Source organism: Branchiostoma belcheri, unplaced genomic scaffold, assembly GCF_001625305.1.
Source record: "Branchiostoma belcheri isolate BF01 breed outbred unplaced genomic scaffold, Haploidv18h27 scaffold125, whole genome shotgun sequence".
NCBI classification, from domain to species: domain Eukaryota; kingdom Metazoa; phylum Chordata; class Leptocardii; order Amphioxiformes; family Branchiostomatidae; genus Branchiostoma; species Branchiostoma belcheri.
In genome coordinates, this window is record NW_017802658.1 from 594,848 (window position 1) to 618,251 (window position 23,404).

At 40.8% G+C, this 23,404-nt stretch overlaps 1 protein-coding gene across 1 annotated transcript in view; it reads left to right on the forward strand.

Moving 5' to 3' along the window:
• LOC109463397 (centrosomal protein of 290 kDa-like) overlaps positions 1 to 21,171 on the forward strand; it is a 32,567-nt gene extending 11,396 nt beyond the window's left edge. The window contains exons 19-48 of the mRNA XM_019760206.1: positions 400 to 743; positions 1,283 to 1,455; positions 2,424 to 2,576; positions 3,023 to 3,231; positions 3,727 to 3,859; positions 4,367 to 4,569; positions 4,875 to 4,988; positions 5,300 to 5,494; positions 6,052 to 6,240; positions 6,719 to 6,853; positions 7,541 to 7,741; positions 8,190 to 8,363; positions 8,897 to 9,052; positions 9,552 to 9,683; positions 10,019 to 10,144; positions 11,063 to 11,200; positions 11,472 to 11,579; positions 11,774 to 11,887; positions 12,255 to 12,386; positions 14,139 to 14,284; positions 14,944 to 15,064; positions 15,187 to 15,318; positions 15,441 to 15,569; positions 15,867 to 16,127; positions 16,560 to 16,766; positions 17,256 to 17,393; positions 17,947 to 18,113; positions 18,732 to 18,834; positions 19,173 to 19,298; positions 19,846 to 21,171. Coding sequence (XP_019615765.1) covers positions 400 to 743; positions 1,283 to 1,455; positions 2,424 to 2,576; positions 3,023 to 3,231; positions 3,727 to 3,859; positions 4,367 to 4,569; positions 4,875 to 4,988; positions 5,300 to 5,494; positions 6,052 to 6,240; positions 6,719 to 6,853; positions 7,541 to 7,741; positions 8,190 to 8,363; positions 8,897 to 9,052; positions 9,552 to 9,683; positions 10,019 to 10,144; positions 11,063 to 11,200; positions 11,472 to 11,579; positions 11,774 to 11,887; positions 12,255 to 12,386; positions 14,139 to 14,284; positions 14,944 to 15,064; positions 15,187 to 15,318; positions 15,441 to 15,569; positions 15,867 to 16,127; positions 16,560 to 16,766; positions 17,256 to 17,393; positions 17,947 to 18,113; positions 18,732 to 18,834; positions 19,173 to 19,298; positions 19,846 to 20,010 — 4,824 coding nt within the window. The 3' untranslated portion in view covers positions 20,011 to 21,171. The remainder of the gene's footprint in view (positions 1 to 399; positions 744 to 1,282; positions 1,456 to 2,423; positions 2,577 to 3,022; positions 3,232 to 3,726; positions 3,860 to 4,366; positions 4,570 to 4,874; positions 4,989 to 5,299; positions 5,495 to 6,051; positions 6,241 to 6,718; positions 6,854 to 7,540; positions 7,742 to 8,189; positions 8,364 to 8,896; positions 9,053 to 9,551; positions 9,684 to 10,018; positions 10,145 to 11,062; positions 11,201 to 11,471; positions 11,580 to 11,773; positions 11,888 to 12,254; positions 12,387 to 14,138; positions 14,285 to 14,943; positions 15,065 to 15,186; positions 15,319 to 15,440; positions 15,570 to 15,866; positions 16,128 to 16,559; positions 16,767 to 17,255; positions 17,394 to 17,946; positions 18,114 to 18,731; positions 18,835 to 19,172; positions 19,299 to 19,845) is intronic.
• Positions 21,172 to 23,404: the final 2,233 nt, after the last annotated feature.

Below are 23,404 nucleotides of genomic sequence, written 5' to 3' on the forward strand. Positions count from 1 at the left end.
CACATTGCACTGCACAGGAGTCACTGCTATAGATGCGTTCCCCAAAGCAAAATATTTCAGTGTAGATATGTAAATATTGTACGTTTGGGAATGCATCTATAGCAGCGACACCTGTGCTGTCCAAAGTGAACCAGTCAGAATTGCCCTGAGGAAGGTGACAGACGGTCACAGAAACATCGGCTGAATAAAAGACTTGGTTGTGAAAAAGAGTCTTTTTATTCAGTGACTTACCAAATTGTCACCTTCACAACTTCACAACTTGTTTATTTTTCTAATTTTCATACGCCACATTGGTAGAACGTTCTGCCAAAGTGCTATGCACAATACATTACAGGTTTCGCCCATGTACAGTACGTTCTGCCGTCATACTCATGCGACACTCGTTTTTTTTTTTAACAGCGACTGCTAGAGACAATGGAAATGGCTCCTGACGAACAGCAGAGACGACTAGCGGAGATGACACGTAAGATGACCGTGCTACGTGTCAACGAGAAATCTCTAACCCGGCGCTACACCACGCTAGAAGAGATGGAAACCTCCCTACGCAAGGAGAACACACGTCTGAAAAACGACGTTATCGCCATGGAGAAATCTGTAGCAGAGAGGATCGGATATCTACAGAGATACAAGGAGATGGCAGCCTTTAAAATCTCTTCCCTACAGAAAACACTGGACGAGAGTGTGCCGCAGTCTGAGCTAGAACTGGCCAACAAACAGTACACTGAACTCACAGAGAAATACAGGTACAGTATTCACAAGTTAAAACAGAGATTCCATCATGCATTCAGCATGTGTACTTTGTATATAGATGTGTCTTATTTGCATTTAGTGTGTGCAATCTGCATGCAGGTATATGCATACCTGCATGCAATCTGCCTATAGTGAATGTATTCTGCACCCGACATGCAATCGAAAGCAATTAGTACAGAAAAACCCATGATTTCAGCCACCCAAAACAATACTTCTATTCCTGAAAATAGCTGTACTTAAAGCTTAATATCACTTAGCATGCATAGTGTAGTCCAGTGGTCAGTCACACTGCTGTAAAGGGTCCCATTCCATAGAACGGAATGTTAAGCTGTTGTCCACTGTTCATTGTTTTTGTCGCAAAGAGCTAGGGGAATTTCCTGGTACAATGAACCTGTAAATACTGTACATAGCATCTGTCTTCTCTGTCACAACCAGTGGGAGATTAGCTCTTCAGTGAGTTTAAACTGGATCAAGACCACTTTCTGTCACTTTTTCTTTCTCCTTACTTGTAAATTCCCTCTGTATTATACAGAGACATGTTGGAGAGAGAGAATGCTCTTGTTGCGAGAACAGAGCGAGCAGAGAACATTGAGGAGGAGAACAAGTGTCTGATGTCAGAGATGGACACACTGAAGAAAGAACTACAGATGGAGAAGGAGAAACTTCACACACTGGAACAGGCCATGGAGCAGTTCACTAAAGCAGGTAGGGAGATTTGTGTTACATTAACCCTTTTTCTGCAAAGGGTGCATCCATGCCCCAAAATTGTTAATAATTAGGCCATGTTGATTTCATTATATGGATGACATCCGCGCGCGCATGAATTTTCGGCCGTTTCAAAAAAAAAGTTTTCAACCATACTGTAAATCGTACAAAACAGTTGCAAAATGAGCAAAAATATACCATAAGTTACAAAAAAAATTAATAAAAACTATACCAATGTCGTAGAATGCCAAAATCAAACGAAAAAAAGACGAAATTGTAAAGAAATGAACTTGAAGATTAGATTATTCGCCAAACCATATTCTGTGCCATTTGCTCAACTCTCATGACCACGTAGATTTCATAATGAAAACAACTTTCTTTTTTTGCAAAACTTTTTTTTTATTCGCACGCGCGCATCAGTTTTGGGGCTCCCGGAGGATGTCATCCATATAATCAAATCAACATGGCCTTACTGTTGAAGACAGCAAAGTGTGAAAGTAAATTTTTATGTTTACCTTTGCAGAAGGAAAATGTATTGTTTTTGCTGAGTTTCTTTTTCCATTCCAAATGCATAAGGTCAATGACCTGTACCAGACGTCTGTCACCATGGTAACCAGTGCTGTAGCAGACAACCTGTAGTGTTGGATTACATGATGTAGCAAGGGACGGGTTACCATATATACATTATAAATGTGTTTGAGTAAGAATAAAGAGCAGAACTTGTTTCTCGAAGGTGTATATTCTTTGTAACATGCTGCATTTACCTGATAGAAAAAAAATTATAACATCATTATAACAGAAAGCTATAGAATGTATTATTATAGCTCCATGATTATAGTACAATGTTATTGCAAGAAATTATACAAGTTGATCAAAAGTTAAATTCTCCTACGGACATAAGTATTAGCTATTAAGAGGATGCCATGTTGTGCTTTGTAAAACTCTGATGAACCTCTGTTTTCTCCCAGGGATGTTGCCAGGTGACAAGGTCAGTAAGACGGTGACCAATAATGAGATTATCTCCATCTCCAAGAGACTAACGATGCTGGAGATGAAGGAGCTTAACGAGCGGCAGAGGGCAGAACATGCTGTCACCATGCAGACTCAACTCAAAAACACAGGTAAAAAATATTTGTTTGTTTGTTTAGGATCTCCACTACTCTTCCCGGTAGTGAACAATCAAAGTATTTGGACCACCGGGGCATGCCCCTACTCTTTTTGAAAGGTATGGTAGGATCTTTAACGTGCGTGGGGTGTGACTCTCCCCAAACACGGGACCTCCATATAACGTCCTATCCGAGGGACGTCCCTAACCAAAGTTAGCTACTCATTTGTATCTGAGTGAAGTGAGGAAAGTCGTGAAGTGCCTTTCCCTTGGGGGAACAATATCGGTGACGGGTGGGGTTCGAACCCGGGACCTCTTGTTTCCATGCCAAAGATGCTACCGCTACGCCACACGACCCCACAATCTAAATAGTTAACATTCAAAAGATAAATTTCATATAATATAATTGTCATTGTACAAAGATGACGAAGCCAAAACAACCTCTTCTCTCTTTGTACTCAGTTTCACAGTTAGAACAGCGGAACCTTGAACTTGAGACCAAGTTCGCGGAGCTGACCAGGATGAACCTGGAGGCACAGCGCGTGGAACGGGAGCTGAGAGACGAGCTGGCTAACTCCGTCACGAAGGCCGCCAGCGACGCAGACAGGAACAAGATCGCACAATTTGAGGAGTCCGAGGCCGGTCTGAAAGTGGAGAACTCCAGACTGAAGGTTTGTCCTAGTTCAATGATCGACTAAAAGAAGGAAGGACAGAATGAATAAGAGGAAAGGAAGGAATTAATGAAGGAGGGAAGAAATGAGCAATGAAGGAAGGAATGAGGAAGGAATGGAGGGAAGGAAGGAATAAGGAATTAAGGAAGGTAGGAGGAATGAAGGAAGGAAAGAATGAGGAAGGAAGGAATGAATGAAGGAATGAGGAATTAATGAAGGAAGGTGGAATGAATGAAGGAAAGAAGGAATGAGGAAGAAAGAATGAGGAAGGAATGAGGGATGAAGAAAGGAAGGCATGAGGAATAAATAAATGAGGAATGAATGAAGGAAGGCAAATGTAAGATCTCAATGTGAAAAAAGTCCTGTGCAGTGTGTTTTTGTCTTCTTTCACTGTAAAACAATTCTTTGACTTGTAGCATTAGAGACTAGGGACCATGACAAAATCATAACGGATTGGTAGATGATATATTTTTGTTTGGATCTGTACTTTCCCAGGAAATGGCAGAAGTGGGAGCGTCGCAGGCACGAGCCCTGGAGGCCCAGCAGCAGTCCAGGGAGAAGGAGGTGGCATCGCTACGGCAACAGCTACTGGACATCCAATCAGAGAGCGACGAGAAGACAGTCATAGGTACATGTTACACCATCTGTATTCTATATAAGGGAAACTTTTCTACTCAAAGTCTCAAAGCAACAGTCATGATATAAACTGTTAAATGAAAACTTGTAATGCAAATGGACATTTAAGAAAATTGACACAAGAATTACCATCAAAGCTGCAGAAAAAGACCACTCAGGGATCTATGTGGACAGGTGGTCACTATAGACAGGATTCTTAATTCTTGTGTTAATGGTGAAAATTAGTGGTCATATTGGTCAGGTCTTCTCAAAACAAAGTCAAGATAAAGGAAAACAAAATTTGTACAAACTGTTGACATGAAAACAGATATTTTCTAGACTATAATCTGTAACCAATGTTTTTCTAAACATCATCTCTAACCAAAGTTTTTCTAAACATCATCTCTAACCAAAGTTTTTCTGAACATCATCTCTAACCAAAGTTTTTCTGAACATCATCTCTAACCAAAGTTTTTCTGGACATCATCTCTGACCTATGTTTTTCTGATGTCTTTCTCAGGTAAGCTCCACCATCACATTGTGGCCCTACAAGTCAGCGAGGGAACAGCTGTAAGAAAACTTGAAGACGCCATGTCCAGGATCTCTAAGATTGAAGCCCTGGTGCTGAGACTGGAGCAGAAGTTAGATGAGAAGGAACAGGCACTGTACCACGCCAAGGTGGAGGGAAGGAACAGGGCAAGACATCTCAAAACAACCGTACAGGTAAGGAGGGATAGATGAACAGAAAAGACTGAATATTTTTGATTGGAACCAAGACATAACCCATGGCAACCACAAGCTTGAACTCTGGTACAATTGAAAATCAGTTGATAACATCAGCCATGTCTGGATAGTCCTGTTCTCCCGTCATACATGTAGTTGCAATTATTAAGAAGGCTACTAGGGGGCAAAATTTAATGAGGCTAAACCTGTACACAGGAGCTGAGGAGACAGTTCAGTGGTGCAGTCCCTCAGAGGGCTGCTAGGGGGCATGATTTAATGAGGCTGTATTTTCTCCCTGCACACAGGAACTGAGGAGACAGTTCAGCGGTGCAGTCCCTCTGGCCAAACAGGAGAAGTTTGCACAGAACCTGCTCAGACTTCAGGAGGACCAGGTCAAGACACAACAGGAACTCAAACAGGTCAGTAACTGTTGATGCTTAAAATCATCAGGAGAATTGACCATGTCTTTACAAAGTGCTAGTACTTATTTCTAACATGTTTTCATGGCTTTTCAAAAGAATTTCTGTGATTGCTACATAGACCTATGCCAGGTCTATGTAGCAATCACTTCAAATACAGTCATACTTTGCCTCACTGACAACAGAGGGAGTGCAGAAGATAAACTCTCACTGTCCAGGGCTCTACATGGAGCTCCAGTGGAAGGCTAGGGCTTCTTATGTAGACGTATCATTTAGTCAAGCTATTCTCTTGGCATCTTGAACATTTGCAGGCCCGTGAGGACAGACGTACAGCAGAAGATAACCTGGCTGGTCTCCAGCTGCAGCACAGGGGTCTGGAGGAGCTCATCGCTACTCTCAAGGACGGGAGGGGGGCACAGAAGGTCGCCGAGTGGCACGCCAAGATGGGCGAGATCAGACTACAGGACCTAAAACTCAACAGGGACGTCACACGGCTCAAGGAACAGGTAACATGGCAACAAGAATCGTCTTCAAGAAGCTTTATTGTCAAACTTATTCCAGAACCTTAAATAGAACGGTTCAGCAACAGTTCAGTTTTGTGTTGATGTCAGTCATATTTTCCCGCTGTGATTTCAAAATCAAATGGCAGGTAATTTTTCTAGAGAACCTTAATGGAGCATGAGCAAAGCATTTCAGCATCCCAAGAGTAGTCTGTTTCCATGGCTACTGTTGCCATGGCAGCAGTTTTATGTTTTAATAATCTTCATGTGATTGTAGGTTATGTTTCTAGAGAATCTAGTAGTATAGCACAAGCCATGCACCTCCCTTCTAGAGGAGGAGTCAGTTACCATGGCTACTGTCATGATGGCAACTGCTGTAAATTCTTCTATAAATATAGTATAATTCCAGGTGACATTTCTAGAGAACCTAGTAGTACAGCATGAGCAAAGCATGTCCCTGCTGGAGGAGGAGTCAGTTACCATGGCTACAGTTGCTATGGCAACAGCTGCTATGGCAACAACTCTGTTTAACCCTCAGTGACTACATTGTCCTGTGATTCCAGGTGACATTTCTGGAGAACCTAGTAGTACAGCACGAGCGAAGCATCTCTCTGCTGGAGGAGGAGTCAGTGATGACAGCCAGGCGACACGAGGAGCGGCAGATCCAGTGGGAACAGCGCGAGACAGAGCTGGAGCGGCTGGTGGACAGGATGGAGAGACAGCAGAACCAGGTGCTGGACGCTGCTGTCAAGGTAACTGTCACCATGGAAGCTTACTGTACAATTTCTTCAGACTTTTATTATCCGTAACAATTATAAGTTTTCTTCAAAAACTGTAGGGTTTTTAAGTTATTTGTGGTTTAGTATTTAAAGAAATACTGGAAGGTACAGTAACTGTAAATCATGAAACTTTTGCAGTGACTTTATTTTGTGGTACAGGGAATGGCAGACTTTCAGTGTTTCAGATTTGGTTTGAACAGTAGTACAGCAGTCATACAAGGGAGATGCATGAAATTTTGCAGTGTCGTGAATTTGGAGTGGAAAGCTGAAAAAAAAAAACCATGATAGTTTCACAGGGACTATCATACTTTTCAATGCAAATTTCCAGTGTAGCTAGTTTGATATTAATCTTAATATTATTAACCTTTCAGTTGTGACTGTCTGTTTGAGTCTTGAGTAATCAAGCTATAATAATTACTCTGTAATTTGTTTGCTTGTTTTCCCGTCCCAGTTTGAAGAGGCGACGGGGTCCATGCCAGACCCGACCCTGCCGGTAGCGAACCAGCTGGAACACGCCATCCACATTATCAAACAGCACATCCGCACTATCCTGGAGACACGACAGGAGGCTGAGAGACAGAAACAGGTGGGACAACTTTCAGGCGTATACAGTATTTTTAGTGTCAAATGCGGGCAAGAAGTTTGGCTAGTGGACATGAGACCATGAGATCATAGGTTTGATTCTTTGATGTTGTATCCTTGAGAAAGGCAATTAACACAACTTTCCTCACTCCACCCAGGTGTAAGATAAGTACCTAACTTTGGTTGGGGAGGTAAAAGGCAGTGGAAGGAGAGGGATGGGCTTCACCTCCCAATACTGTGCAGACACAGTGGATCAACAACCCACTGCCCCTGCAGCCTCAAAAAGGCTATGAAACTATCATTTTTATTCATTAGAAGGAAAAAAATATTTGTATACAAAGTATATTTTTTATTGTAATCTTCCCTACAGGGTCAAAAGTATCCAAACTATTTTAAAACCAATTTAGTTTTTCAGTCATAAACATTGTTTTCATATTTTTTCAGAATTAGGCCCTTAACCTTTTTTCTGTAGCCTACTCACACAAATTTGATGCCTGAAGGCTATCTTAGTTTGGCGAACATTAAAGGCATTTTGTATTAGGCCTATAATATATCCTAAATGTTACAGTAACGACAGTTGACAAAAGCATCAATCATGATGCTCATCATGACTATATGATAATTGTACCATGGTAGCTTTCAAACTTTGTAAAGTCCCTTTTAAATCACCACCTTCTTTTTCTCCCCACAGAAAGCTAGTGAGTTGGAGGACCAGTTGAAACAAGCTGAAGCCAACATGATATCGAGAGACAAGGTCATCAACGAGTTACGCCTGAGACTCCCGGCGTCAGAAGCACGAGACAGGATCATCTCCGAGGCAGGGACACGTGAGGAGGACTACGAGACTAAACAGGCCTTTAAGGCTGCTCAACAGACTATATCCAGCCTGCAGGTGGGCTGCAGTTCTAGTCTACATTTAGAGAAATTTTCTTGAAATCAATTTTTATGATTTCAACCTTTATTCAACAGTCTGAGAAACTTGATTTTAGAATAATGTGTATTTGGCACTTGTGATTTCAAAAAGTCGTTCATATAGCAGAGAAATAGTTATTTTAAAGAGTGATTAATTCAAGTGGAATATTCCTTATACTACATCTAAAAGTAATAATGCATTTCCACAGACATGAACAAGAATGAAAACTCTTTTTAATGGCCCTTTTGCTTTGTATTCACTGAAGAATATTTTGTTTACTTGAATCACTCAGTCATTTTGTTTCATTCTTTCACTTATTCCTGCGTATTTATCAAATTTTTTGTATCTGAGCCTTATTGTTTGTCAATGAAATGTATTGTCATGAGGGAAAAATGTTTGATAACAATTTTTTTTGTTTGTTTCACAGGCCAGGCTGGCACAGAAGGAAGAGTCAATCCAGAAGTACCAGGAGTTACTGAAGCAGCAGAGAGAGTCCCAGCAGGAGGAGTACAGGAGACATGAGGAGGACATCAGGTTACTACAGGATAAACTACAGGACAAGGACGAGAAACTACATGTCAACTTTAAACAACAGGCACAGGTAGGGACGGGAGGGGGCACTGGTAGGGAGGGGTTACGATGTAGGGAGGGGTACGAGGTAGGGGGGTTAGGGCTGGGGGGTACAGCAAACATGAGGTGGAGATCATGATATTACAGGACAAACTACATGACAAAAGAACTGAACAGAAACTACATGTCACCTTTAAACAACAGGCACAGGTAGGGATGGGTTAGGGGGAGGGGGCACTTGCAATTCGAGGATGTTAGGGTACTTTTCACTCACATTTTTATCACCGTGAGTTTGACCCAGTGTTGAAATCACACTTCTGAGAAGCCATGTGACAAGCCTCACTAGGTCAGTCTATTGAAGAAGACCAGAGTGACTGGTTGAAAGCTCTTTGTGAGAACAATCCTGTATGTTGGAACAAAAATTTTAACTGTAAGTTTGTGTGTGCATGTTCCTTGTTTCTTTAACCTTTTTGTGCTAAGACTGCCTTCCATTACAAATTTGTATCGTCTACGTGGTCAGGAAGTAGAAAGAAGGTTACAACCTTCTGTATTCTGTGTCTACAGGAGAGAATCAACAAGCCTGGCACAGCCGTCCCCACCAACAGGGACCTACAGAGGCTTCAGCACCTGGAGGAGGAGGTGGCAGAACACCAGAACGCCATGGCAGCACAGTCTGAGAAACTCAGGGCTGCTCAGAAGGAAACTGAGAGGTGGAAACAGGTGGGTGTTGAATATGCAGTACCTGAGTTATCTGCTAGATGGCGACACAGAAGGAAGCTGAGTGGTGGAAACAGGTGGGTGTGGAATATGCAGTACCTTAGTTATATCTGCTACACAGTCAGAGAAACTCGGGGCTGCCCAGAAGGAAGCTGAGTTAGAAACAGGTGGGTGGGTACATGCAGTACCTGAAGAATCTGCTAGATGGCAGCACAGTGTGAGAAACTCATGGCAGCACAAAAGAGGTGGAAACAAGGTGTGTGTGAAACAATTCTACCTGTACATGCAGTACTTTAGGAATCTGCCATATGGCAGAACAGTTTGAGGAAATCAAGGCAGCACTAAAAAAGGAAAGAAATGGAAACAGCTATTACCTGTGTTGTACATGTGTATCTTTACCAGTTGCGGAACTTGTATATATAATCTGCTAGACACCATACTCCAATGTTAAAAGTATCAGTGTTTATTTTTTCTCAGGATATTGTAACATTTGTCCGCACAGTTGCTACAGCAGAAAACCAGAGAGATGCAGAAGAAGCTGGACCTCCTGAAGGAAGAGAGAACTGCAGAGGTGAACAAACTGAACCGTGAGCTGGACCAACACAGACAGAGGATCTCTGACTTACAGAAAGAGGTGGGCAATCGTTAGTAGAAATAGAAGGATATGTTGGTGAAGATTACTCATCCAGGGTACGTAGTAACAGTAAGATAATAATTTAGTCTTTTCAAACTGCATACTTGTTAAAATCTTTATCCAGTTTGTAAAGTCTTAATTATTACCTTACTGTTAATAGAAGGAGTTTGAAATTTATTTTTGGGAAAATAGTTTTGGAAAGAAAAGGTTTGGATGTACAACACAAGTGACTGAGTGACTGCATTGTCAAATATGGTCAAGACAGAAATTACAGTTTCAGTTTTCTTTTTTATTTGTAGTAAACTGACTGAATGATATTGACATATTCCCCACAGTTGGCAGTTCTGCAGTCCGAGCTGGATGCCCAGAAGGAGGCTAACGCTCGCGCCCCGACCACCACCATGAAGAACCTGGTGGAGAGACTCAAGAACCAGCTGGCTCTCAAGGAGAAACAACACAAGGTGGGCAGCATTTCTGTATCTGTATAACCGCCATTCAGCGTAACACACCAGCTTCTCAGGCACTCAGCGCGGCAGCAGCTAGCTATATATATCACACCGAACGACTTGTTACACTCAATCTTTGCACATTTAATTGCAGGAGTTGTTTAAAGCTTTCTAGTGATGATGCTCCAACTGTGCTTGGTGGCAACAAGTTCCAGTCTCCTACGATAGTTCTTGGGAGACACAAATTTTTGAACACCTAAATTCTTGGTTGATAACTCTGATATTTGAAGGCATGACTGTTTCTTGTTCTTTTCTGGGCTGGTATCAGATACTTATTGGTTGGTACGTCCACCAGTTTATTAGTCATTTGACCGTGTTGAATAGCATTACCTTCTGGTTTTACAAGCTATGAAGAATAAATAAATTCTTTCAATTGATGGTAACACCCTATGTTCTACTAGATTTAGCACAATGTGTGAAGGTAGAAGAAAATACAGCCTGTTACAGTTTAAGACATACAGTCAACTGATAATGCATTCTACAATGCTGGAATACAGCTACTAACCTCAAACTAAGTCCTTTTGTGTTTACAGAATGGTGGTAGTCAAAACCTATAGATACTAGTTGTCTCCCCTGCTACAAAATAAATGACTCTACATTTAAGTCACATCAAATCCTGGATAGTGACATGTACATGTAAGTAATAAGAGAACAAAGTGTACATGGTATAAAGACGATGATTAAGATACAAAATACATACTATAAGATAAAATAAATTTACTAAATTTTTGTTTGTAAAGTTTTGGAACTGTACTGTTTGCTGTGATGGACTGGTCTTAATTGATGAAACACCTCAACATGCTCTAAGCTTCTTGAAGGAAACTGTCAATGTTCATTGTTTTAACCCCAACTCCTTGTGTTTCCCCCTGCCAGGCCCTGAGTAAAGCCCTGATGGAGCTGCGTGCTGACATGGTGTCCACGGCTCAGGAGAGTGTGAAGGCTCATGCTGTGGAGGCTGAGAAGGACATCAATGTGCAGAAGATTGTGGACAGGAAAACTAAAGAACTACAGGTCAATGTCTTGCTAATGATATAACTTTAGATCTCAAGTAGAATGTACTAATTTATAGAATGAATGGATTAAAAACCCACTGCCCCTATACCTTACATTGTACATTTAGAATGAATTCAATTTATCAACTTTAAGTTAATTACAGCTTTTAGTATTATGCCACTGGTATCCATCAGTATTTTGTCTAGTGTTATATTTCCAATCAATTCAATATGGTGATTGCATTTTTCAGTTTCAAGTATTGTCATTGACTTTTGATAATACCTTACAGGAGAGGGTTGAGGAGTTACAAGGTCGCTTGGATGCCCTGAAGAAAGACGTGAAGAAAAGGAAAACCAGGGAGAATGCTCTGAATCAGGAGGTCAATGAAGTTAAAGAGGTGAGAAAAGTAACTAAAAGTGTAGTACCACATTTTTGAGTTTGAAAACCAAAGTATACTATGAGTACCAAAGTCAGCCATATTTTCAGTAGATATTACTAGTTGGGGAGGAGTTATTCTGACCAATGTGTTGTAAATAGGATATACATATTGATGTAGATAACTGTTTTCCATACTTTTTGAATGATGTATAGGACTTGGCTAAGAAGGAGGCAGCCTTGAAGAAAGCGAAGGCTGACAGAGACAAGTTAGAGAGTGAGGCAGAGGAACTTAGAGGCAAGAGCAAGAGACTGTCTGTCAAAAACCAGGTATGGTGTCTTACTTCTCTTAAGGCCTGCAAGAGATTCAAACCTAGAACTTTAATATTGTGTAAGTCAAGAATACTACTAGTAACCATAAGTCTAACCTTGCCTACTGGATGGAGCAAATGAAAAGTGGGAGGGTCAAGATTTATTTCATACACTATAGGAAATACTGATTTACTGTACAACATAAGGAACAGGGCTTCAAAAACTGTTCCTTGTGGCTGTAGCAAAAATTTCAAATTTAAAACAACTCTCATTTATCTGGAATTATGTTGTTATTTGTCTTATTTTGTTGCCCGCCTTTTGGTTCTGTGTCAGATTTGGAACAAATTTTAAGCCTGGAGTTCTTTTTTTCTCTTGACTTGTGTAGAAAGCTGTTGACCTTGATGCTAAGCAGACAGAAGTGGAGGAGCTGAAGGCCAAGGTCAAGTCTCTCCAGGACCAGCTACAGAGGGAGAAGGAACGACCGGGCAGACCAGCCACGGCCAGGAGGGACGACAAGGTGGGTATGGGCTGTCTGACTGTGTAGGTGATAATGCTTTTATATGTTTGACTTCCTTTCTTATAGATATAAGTTTGAATTCACAAATGTTGTCAAAACATTAGACAACATAAAAAAGTCCCAGTGAAATATTTTCACCAAGACCAACCAGAATACTATAACCATTTTTTGTACAAAGTGTGTATACAAAGAAAAACGAAAAACTCCGCTACATTCTGATGCCGTCAGTCAATACAGTTGCTGACCCCTGACCTTTGTTGGTTCATGTTACCATGTAAACACAGTGAACAATAGACCGCCCCATTCAGGTTATTATAACTGCCACACCTGCGCAAGGTAAATACTGTATATGACGTGCTCTCAACAACTGTTTGTTTTTACTGTAGACTTCAGATAAAACAGATCTGACTTGACCTTTAGCGAAATTCTATTACGATCGTTCAGCAATTGATAGATTGTTTTTTGAAGCTGTTTGAAAATGTTCTGTTTTTCTTTGCTTTGTAGAAGTCTGCCATGTATAACAATGTGGTTTTAGGTCTAGCTTAAACTATCTATAGCATATACATGTATTTAAGGATTTGACTTTAAAAAGTGGCTTTGTGCCATATGCCATAAAATAGAATGCAGTTTAAACCAAGGAGGTTTAGAAATCCTTGTTTAAACTAATTAATATTTTGATTCACCATATACAATGGCACCTTGCAAGAATTTCGCAGACATCAAAATTTTCAAATGGAAAGTCATTCATTGCTTTTTTCATCATGTAATTTGTATTGATTGCACAAATTATGCCATTGAGACATTGTCTTATAAAAGGGTTGATTCTGCTTCTGAATACAGTAGATATTGATCTAGAGATGGTTTGGGTAAACCCTAATTATCCTTCTGTCCACTTGTTCAACCTGTTAGACTAGATGTAGAGACAATATCTTTTAAATCAGCCAATAGGCTTTGAGTATCTCAACACTTGGTGTCAACAAGACTGATAGCTTCTACCTCTCTTCAAATAGACTAGGACACCTGTTTTAAACACCTGAGTGTGTCAAAGAGCTACCAAAACCCGGTACACAAGGGAATAGGGATTGTAAAGCATTGTCTAGTTGGGACAAGTTTAATAGATTGTTTAGTTGCAGTTAGTATTGTGCCACATATCATATTTTGACAGCTGTATTAGATTAAAAGAATATGATGCTTACCATGTAGCTCATGAGTACATATATTTTCAATACCGGTAATGGAAAACACAATAATCAATATGTATGTTATATGCAGTACATATTACTGTTACGGTATAAATATTTTATATTTGTCCCTCCTGGTATAATTGGTTTTGAGAATTTCTGCTTTGTATTCTTTTAACTTGCATTCAACTCAAATATTCAAAAGGGTGTTTCAAACACGAAGACAAAATCAAACAGATTATTTTATCTGCCGAAAAAAGCACAAAAATCAATGCAGAAATATTGTGAACCAGAAAGGTAACATTTGCAAACCAAATGCATAATGTTTACCTTCACATACATGTATGGTCCTCTCTCAGACTGTTAATTCTTACTCAACAACATTCATGGTGACAGGAGTCTAAATCCCTCCTGCCAAAAAATTGCAACAGCCATCTGGTTCAGCTGACGGTCATTGACCTTATATATAATTATTGGTTTGGAGAAGACGAAGAAGAAGAAGAGGAAACTGAACAAAAACAATGTTTTCCTTCGGTAAATACACTGATGTTCTCTCTCTCTCATGCTCTAGAACCCAGCAGAAGAGCTTGCTAAGTGGGAGGAGGGGAAGAAGTGGCAGCGCAGAGTGGACGCTCTCAAACAGAAACTGTCGGAGAAGGACGCAGAGAACGACAAGCTACAGAAACAGGTGTCAACACTGAGAGACATCAACTCTAGGTGGGAAACTACCACTATGTATACGGATACTACAGCTGTGTACCTAAACAAATTTTAGGTACAGGTACAGGTACAGGTACACAGGTTTAGGTACAGGTCCGGACCTGAACCTGTACCTGAACAATTCGACCAGTTTACATGCTCTTCTGAACTCCTTCAATAACAAGGAAAACATTAATAAACTTGATAGTTAAGGTTTAATGTTAATTTATGGAGAATGCTCAGATAAGATACAGGCAAAAGTAAGATGTTTTTGTTTTCATGAACACACTGTCCTTTCACTGGGACCCATGGGAGACTAGCTATTTACTCATTTGAGGTCACAAATAGGCATAAAATCGGTGTGAAATTGTTTAGGTACGGTACCGGTACTGAGGGATTAGGTATTTTGGACCTATACCTAATCAATTTTTCCGGTACAGTATGGGTACTGCGTATCCGGTACACAGCCCTAAGTCGGATACCATTTTTAGCACATAAAGCAAGTCTCCAAATTACAAAATTGAATTATATACAGAATTAGGATTGTTTTGTCTAGCCTTTAAAGAAATATTTTTCAAATCATTCTTGCACATTTGAAAAGATTTTATTTACCCTGTGTCAAATTAGTGATATTTCTTCATCACCATTGTTACTCTTGTTTTTGTCTCGACTTGCAGAATTGACAAAGACCGAGCCACTCTACAGAAGCAGACCCGAGGGAAGGGAGGGGAGCTGTACACCCCCAGGGATCCTTCCTTGGACCAGCTCAAACAGAAAAACTATGAGCTAGAAGATGAGGTAAAAACAATTTCACTTTGATGATTTGTTCAGTGACACATGGGGGGTCATGTTAGAAGATTTGTACTTTTCATAATTAGAGATCTGGGGTTTCTTGAAGATGTCTTGTGTTCTCCTTACAGGTTGCCAGCCTGAGAAGACAGCTTGTTGAAAACCCTGACCCTAAACTAGAAGAAGTCATGATGCGAAACAGGTATCTCCAGGGGAGGGTGGAAAGTCTGGAGCGGGACATGACTGCTAGACGAGCTGCAGAGGTACAGTTACCGGTCACTTGTTCTTTTCTGAGCTTGTTTTAGGTACTCCGTAGTTGGTACATCCACCAGTTTATTAGTCATTTTGTACATCATGCATAGTCTGGACATTTGTTGTACCACAGATCCCTGGTGTGAGTACAGACAACAGAGGTGATGAGGAGCTGAGAAGGAGAGTTCTACAGCTGACTGAAGAAAACATGGAGCTGAAGATAGAGGCTGAACAGGCCAAGAGAGACGTGCCCAGGCTTAAGGTACATAGACTTTTAAATCTGTGTGACTTTTCCTTTAATATGTCCATCCTTACGTATTGATGCTGCATTTCATGCATCTTATATATAAGACCTTATCTTCTAGAGTGTTCTAAGAAATATGAAGGGCATATTGAAGTCCTGCTCTTAATATTAGTAGATCTTCCACCATTGAACTCCCATGAATAAAGTCAATACACATAGTTCTATTGTACGTGCATGTATTTCTCATTCACTCCCTTAAGTTAAGAGTAGAGCCAAAAAACACTTCTAAATGTGTTTGTTTTTTTGTAACTCCAGGACAGAGTAGAAGACCTGCAGAAGTACATCGATGTGTTGAAGCAGGAGAGAAGTGACCTGCAACGTAAGGTAGACGGGAACAGTCGTGGCGGTCTGTCCGGCAGGAGCGGGAAGTCTGTCCCTGAGCTGGAGAAAACCATCGGGCTGATGAAGAAGGTGGTGGAGCGCGTGCAGAAGGAGAACGAGGAGCTGAAGAAAGCGCCGGGCGTCGTGTCCAACTCCCGGATCACCGACCTGGAACTGGAGAACGATAAACTTAGAGTGAGACTGCAGATTTCATTTTTCACTGTGAATTGTAAAACCTTTGTAATGGTTTAATTTTGTGGTAGGGAGGTTTTCACAATGTTTTAGATTTCTAGTTGAAACAATTCTGTAGTTCAGTAGTCATGCAAGGAAGGCATATTTGTAGTGTCGTGAAGTTGTAATGGAGAAGTCCCCTGTAGTACAACCACAAAAATAAAACAACCGCAAAAGGTTAATGATTTACAGTATACCTGACTTTCTGTAGTACATTAGTCATACAAGGAAGACATATTTGCATTGTCATAAATTTGCAATGGAGAAGTCACCGTAAAAACCACGAAAATAAAATCATCCACACAAGTTTCACAGTATACGTCTTATTATCATAATAAGCCGAATCCACTAGGTTTCTTGTCAGTGATTAAAAAACAATCCAAATCTTTTTCTCAGGACCAACTTGAGAAGTTGCGTCTGCAGATGGGTGGAACGTTGAGCATGCGATACGAGAGCAGTCAGAAGGGCATGCAGAAGATCATGGCGGACTACGAGAGATTGCGCAGCGACCTGAAGAAGGAACGTGACGAGTCGGAGAGAGTCAGGCTGGCCAGGAGGAACCTGGAGCTGCAGAATGAGAAGCTGGGGAAGGAGCTGGATGATGTGAGTGGATGGTTCTTAGTATTAGTACATGTACCTGAAGCTCTTGTCCCATGTTCAGGACCTTCCCACAACTTTGCTCCCAACCATCCTTCCACCATGCGAAAAGACTAACTCTCAACCATGGTCTGGGGAAGGTTAGGATGCCATGGTCAACCACGTGTGATGGCCTTTTTTTTTTATAGGGGACTCGGTACATATCAGACTGCTTCAAATCAAGTGTCAGAAATCAATGTACTGTGGAAAATTTTGTGTGACAACTTTGTCAAGCCCTCAGTACAAGATGCCATTCTTTTTGTGAATGGAATGTTTTTAAAAACTGTTTTTGCCAAGTCCATTCTACTCAGTATTTTTTATTGTCACTAGAATTCTCCCCAAGTATACTCGTGGAAAGGAGGGCAAAACACACCATTGCAAGTTGCCCCTCCATAGTGAAGTCGCATGAGTAGAAGTCTATGATCTGTTTTCTTAATGTGTTGCATTTTTGTTCAGACCAAACAGAGACTGACCCTAGTGGAGACTAAGGGTCCCCAGTTGGAGGGGATGGACAGTAAGAGCTGGAAGTCCATCGTGGTGACCAGGATGTACGAGAGTAAGATGAAGGAGAAGGAGGAGGAGATCATGAAGAAGGTTTGACTCTGAGCTGGGCGTCTTAAAGTTTGTCTTCTTTCCTCAGTCTGAAATCCAGGGTATTGCACAGTGTAACTCATTAAACTCATTGCTAGTGGATGAATCCTTATGACAGAACATTTTGTTTTGTTTTACTTCTCGTAATTTGTTCTTACAAAAAAAGCTTGCTAAGGATTTTACTCTTTTTAAACCTCCTTGGTTAGACCTGATATATAATGTACATACATTTTATACCGGTAGTAGTATCTGTCCTTTTTATTACAACCAGTGGCAAGATATTCTTCCACTAAGCTGAAACCTGTTGGAGATACATTTTTTTTTATTTTCCATGTCACAGACCCAGTTGATGCATGAACTGTGAAAGTCACATTTCCTATGACTGTTTATTGTCCATGTCACAGAACCAGATGCTGCATGAATTGTGAAAGTCACATTTTCATGTCCATTTTCCATGTCACAGAATCAGCTACTGCATGAACCATGTCCATTTTTCATGTTACAAATGAAATGGGCATTTCTATTGACATTTCCATGTCCATTTTCCCTGCCACAGAACCAGATGCTGCAGGATGTGAAGGTGCTGCTGCGGGAGGCTGCGGAGAGGGAACAGCAGCTGTCCCACGAGCGGGATGACCTTCAGGAGAAGCTGGACATCCTGGAGAGGTTCCCTGCAGGGTCGGACAAGGCACCGGACATCTTCAGGGAACTGCAGCAGACCAGGTGGGGATACTGTATATTGTGAAATGTTTGCAGTGGTTTTATTTTCGGTGTGACCTCTTACCACGAAATACAGTGAATTTTGTGTTTTGTACATGACATTGTGTACGTGTATTTCTACTGTACTGAATTGTTTGAACCATGAACTTCAAACACCATGAAAACCTCCTTTTCCCTCATACAAAATAAAACCACCATGAAAGTAAAATACATTTTACAGCAAACTGCTCAAGAACTGGAGAAACAGCTTACAGAGTATCTAATATACAAAACTCCTGATACCACTTTTGTGGTTAATGTCTAAATTAAAAGCCACAACAACAATTATTATTACATTATGATATATACTTTTCTTTTTATGCTGTTTTTTTTCTTCCTTTCATCGAGTTTGCTCTATGAATAACTCCTTGACTATGTTTTTCTGATTCTTCTTAATAGTATCCAATCCTAGACTAAGTTATCAAACAGTGTACCGAATGGTTATAATGCCAAAACATATCTTTGGGAAATAAACTCAAATCACTTTAAACATTTCCTAGCTGCCTAACCCTGTAACCGTAGAGAATTGGTAACCAAACTGCTACTTCAGTCTAAAGGTTTGAACTGTTTGTGTTTCCCCAGACTAAAATGTGAGAGACTGGAGAGTGAGAAGGCAGAGTTGGTACATGACCTACAGGTGATGAGGAGACAACAGAACCCCATGGCTGGGGGCAGGGACGATGTGGTAAGGAGAATATACCAGTATTAATAGAAATGGCAACAAATATATTAGGATAGAACTGAAAATTCACATGCAGATGGAACAAAAACATGGAAATGTCAGAAACAAGATGTTTTAGATGTGGTGTGAAAAAAAGGCATCATAGAAGAAAAGGCTTGCAATACAGAATTGTAATGAAAAAATTACAGTTAAAATCACTTAGCTTGTATTGAAAACAGCTTCACAAAAGTGAAATAAAGTCATCATCTTCATACAGTTGATGTGTATACTATAGTTGTGTACTACAATGTACAAGACATTATGGCCACATGTGTCTTTTATTATTTGTTTTATTTACCAAGCACACGGATGACATGTTGGAGAAGCTGAGAAATTATGACAAGTTGATGGCAGAGAACGTGGAGCTGAGTACAGAGATTAAGTCACTCCAGCTGGACAAGGACAAACAGGAGAGGGAGATAGACAAGGTAGGACAGACAGGAGCCATAATAATGGACGAAAGGCCTTTTCTCTCTAATTGTTAACAGTTTTTCCATGTTTCAATATGCTGGTGTGATTAAAAGTTCAAAATTTACTGTTTAAATTTAAATTCAGCCCGGTATGTCGACTTCCTGGCTCCCATTGTAGCATTGGATGCTCTCATAAGATGCCTAGGCCCATTTTTCTTTTTTTTTTCCCTGTCAAGTTAAATTGGTGTGGCCTAAGGTGTCAAAATAGACTGCAAATTTGTGTGGTAATGTTTTCAGTAAGCTTAAAATGATCACAACTTATGTAAGCTAAGAAATTGTTTCAGTTTAACCTTCCCTTTCTAAGGTCCCCTTTTGGCACCAAATTTGTATGAGATAAATGATTAGGTATCAGGAATAATGTCAATCTATCCAAGTCATCCATTTATGTCTATGTATGTGTACTGGTCAGTACATCTTTAAGTTTGAAGATACAAAGGCTAGACACAAGTCATGTTGATACGTTGGTGAAAAAGTCATGTTGATGTGGCTCTTTTTTATTCCTCAGCTGAGAGGAGAGCTGGCAAACTTTGACCCGGCATTCTTTGAGGAGATAGAGGACCTGAAGTACAACTACCGTGAGGCTGTGAAGAGGAACGTGATGTACGAGGAACAGCTCCGCATGCTGAGTCGACAGTTTGGGGTGTCCGTCAACATTCCTGAGGACAGATAGCAGTCCTACACTTTCATTTTCATGCCATTCCTTCTTTATGTTATAACATCAATTCTCATGATTCCACTGGGTACCCTAAGACTTCTCAAGAACACATGAATATCTATCAACATTGCTGAGGACAGATAGCAGTCCTACACTTTCATTTTCATGCCATTCCTTCTTTATGATTCCACTGGGTACTCATGATTCCACTGGGTACCCTAAGACTTCTTAAGAACACCTGAATATCTATCAACATTCCTGAGGACAGATAACAGCACTACAGTTTCATTTTCATGCCATTCCTTTTTTATGCCACACCAATTTAATTTGTTGGTTCTCAGATTTGCCCTGTCCATTTTTTTCTGATTTGTCCACAAAAAAAAAAGATTTTGGGTTCTGAATCAACTGCAAAATGTTCAATGAAAGACACATTTTGGCCCCAACGGTTGAAGAAAGTCCTTTTCTTCCTATGTTGTGTGAACCAAGCTTCAGACTAGCTAGTGCAGCCCTTCTTGTCAAATAATGAAAGAGTTGTACTTTTGTCAATATGTGATTTTGTAATGACACTGTGTATTATGTGCCAAAGATGATGATTCTTTGTGAACTTTGTAAAGGCCATATATTGTAACAACTAACTTGTTTTTGATGGTTAAGTATCATGCTGCATTTGTTGATAGACTGCAGTGAAAGAAATTTAAAAAAAAGTTGCAATACGCCTTTAGTACAAGTGTACATACATGTAGTTTATTATGCTGAGGCAAAAAAAGCGTTTTGAAAATGTATTACTCTATTTTGGGGAGGTGAATCAAATACACATCTGAAAAAAAAAGGAAAGTGTTTTAAAAATAGAATCCTTGGTTTATCCCAAATTCAGAGACTCAGGACAGTGAACAAGTTATACATTGTTAGGTTACCCAATGTTTATTTTGAAAAAGAACAAAATTCTAAAATGATATTTATATGTTATCAATGGTGTAGGAAAAGCCTTTGTTCTCACAAATGAGATTTTAATGCTTTGTAAAGCAATAAACCAATGTAAGGTTGGTGGAAAAGTTGGTCCAGTCCGGCCGGGATGACTAGACAGTACAGACTTTTCCGCCTTCCAGACTAGGCCACTTTTTATACCAACCGAATGTATGGCTTACATACTAATAAAGAGTTTTACTTTTCCTGTTATATGGATTCCATACAATCTTTTTCTGTTTTGAATGAGTCTTACAATACCAGTATTGCTGAAGTAGTATAAAATAAAAAGGACTATGGGCAACATTATATCACCTACCCTAGTGGTCATTTGCTATCCCTCGTGCAAAGAAATCCGGTTCTGATACCAGAATTCTTACTTTGTCAAACCTGCCTGGTTTAATCTCCAAGCAGATCATACGGTGGCAAGGCAGTATCCATTGTCCCGAAGTGGTGGCAAATGGACACTCCCCTGGCCAATGGATACTGCCTTGCCACCGTAGGATCTGCTTGGAGATGGCTAATGGACACTCCTCTGGCCAATGGATACTGCCTTGCCACCGTAGGATCTGCTTGGAGATGGCTAATGGACACTCCCCTGGCCAATAGATACTGCCTTGCCATTGTAGGATCTGCTTGGAGATTACCTTGGTTGTATAGAGTGAGAGTTTGGTTTAGACTCCCAATATCTGCTTGGAGATTACATAGAATCAATGTACAACATGGCAGGGATATGGAACATACGCGCCTTGCAGAAAACTGTCCTTGAGAAGAAGAACGCACCTCAAGGTCATTATTCTACAAGATGGCGGCGATGAGGAGACGTCAGACATTAATTCTGTCAATCAAAGTGAAAACAAGGGCATTTTGGGTAAGGTATTGAGTCTATATATATAGTCAAGTAAGTCATATTATCGCCAGGTTGCCGTTTGAAAATAGGTGCAAAACATTTTAAAAAGTGTTAGGTTTACAAAAACACAGCTATATAATGTGTAAAATGAGCAATTCTTTGAATTTGTGTACATATTTGATGAGCAGAATTGAACCGTAGAGGTATAAAAAGGAAACTCAATTACACAGTAAAATATATTTCTAGCGTAAAAAAACTCATAGATTTTCGTAACTTGTAACTTATTATTTCACTTATATGCCACAGAAAATAAAATGATATGTTTTCGGCTTGTAAACTCATTTACAAAGTCATAATATGCAAAATTCTGTAAAAAGTTGAAAACCCCTTACGAGCCCAGTGATTTTGGCAATTCCCAAATCGCCCAAATCCGCGAGTGGGCTGGATCCTTACATTACAAGCGACTGTCTTTATCGGCACTTCCGGTTTCCAACTGCCCGAAATTAGGGTGCTTTGGGGTTTTACGTTTGATACTTGATCGACCTATAAATGTCAACTTTTCTAGAAAATGCTGAGCATTTTCAGTAAGTTTTCAACGGTTCTGTTGTACATTTAAAATGGTATTTAATCGCCACGGAAGAGAAAGGGCGTACTTTGAAGTTTTATCCGATTTTTTCGGGCTCTCGCGGTTTCGCCGTTTGCAGAATGCATCATTTTTCAGACACCGAGTGACGAACCGGAAGTGGCTATGTTGACAAACTCAGCGCTACTACAACAGCTCGTATCGCCGAATTACAACAAATTTTGAGGTGGAATCGCCTACTTTCTGTCACAAATAACTCAATATCATGACATAAACTTCTCGTAACTGCTTGTGAGAAGGCGTAGTTTTGGGGGTGCTTTCGGTGGGCTTGGTCGCAAAAGTTGCCGGGCGGTTGTAGCTAGGTAGGGAGCCGGTGTTGATCTACGGGGAACTTCGGCGCTCAGCGGTACATTTTTAGATCATTTTACAAGCAAAGGTAGAAAGATGGTGACTTTCCTCGACCCTGGAGAATACTGTGGGGCTAGGGCGGTTCATTCAGCCCGCTGGAATCCAACAGTCGCGGGCAGGCAGGCCCGAGTATACACCGCTCCGTACCGCACCGTTGGATTGACACTCAGATCAGCGGGCCGTCCGAACCGGCTTAGACCCCGGGGACTGGCCCTGGTACTGACGGGCACTTCCATGGTGCGCTCTTCTGTTTTTATCACGGTTAAAGCCACAAACATCGTCCGGTAAATTGTGGACTAACAAAACACTGAGATGTTCCCCTCTCCCAGGCTCAAAAGGCCGCGACGACAGACTCCCAACAGTCTCAGACACGCCGCGCTGTATAATACGTTGGCCGGTCAGATTGCCGCTAGCAGGCCGGATACGAACCGGCCTAGCCCCCGGGTCTGGCCCTGGTACTGACTCGCACTTCCAGGGTTGTCTCCCTCTGTTTTAGCCACAAACAGCGTCCAGTAAGCTGTGGACTCTTAAAACACTGATGTGTGCCCCTCTCCTTGGCTTCTAGACCGAATTTTCGTGTTTTGACGTTCAAGTGGGTTCGACTA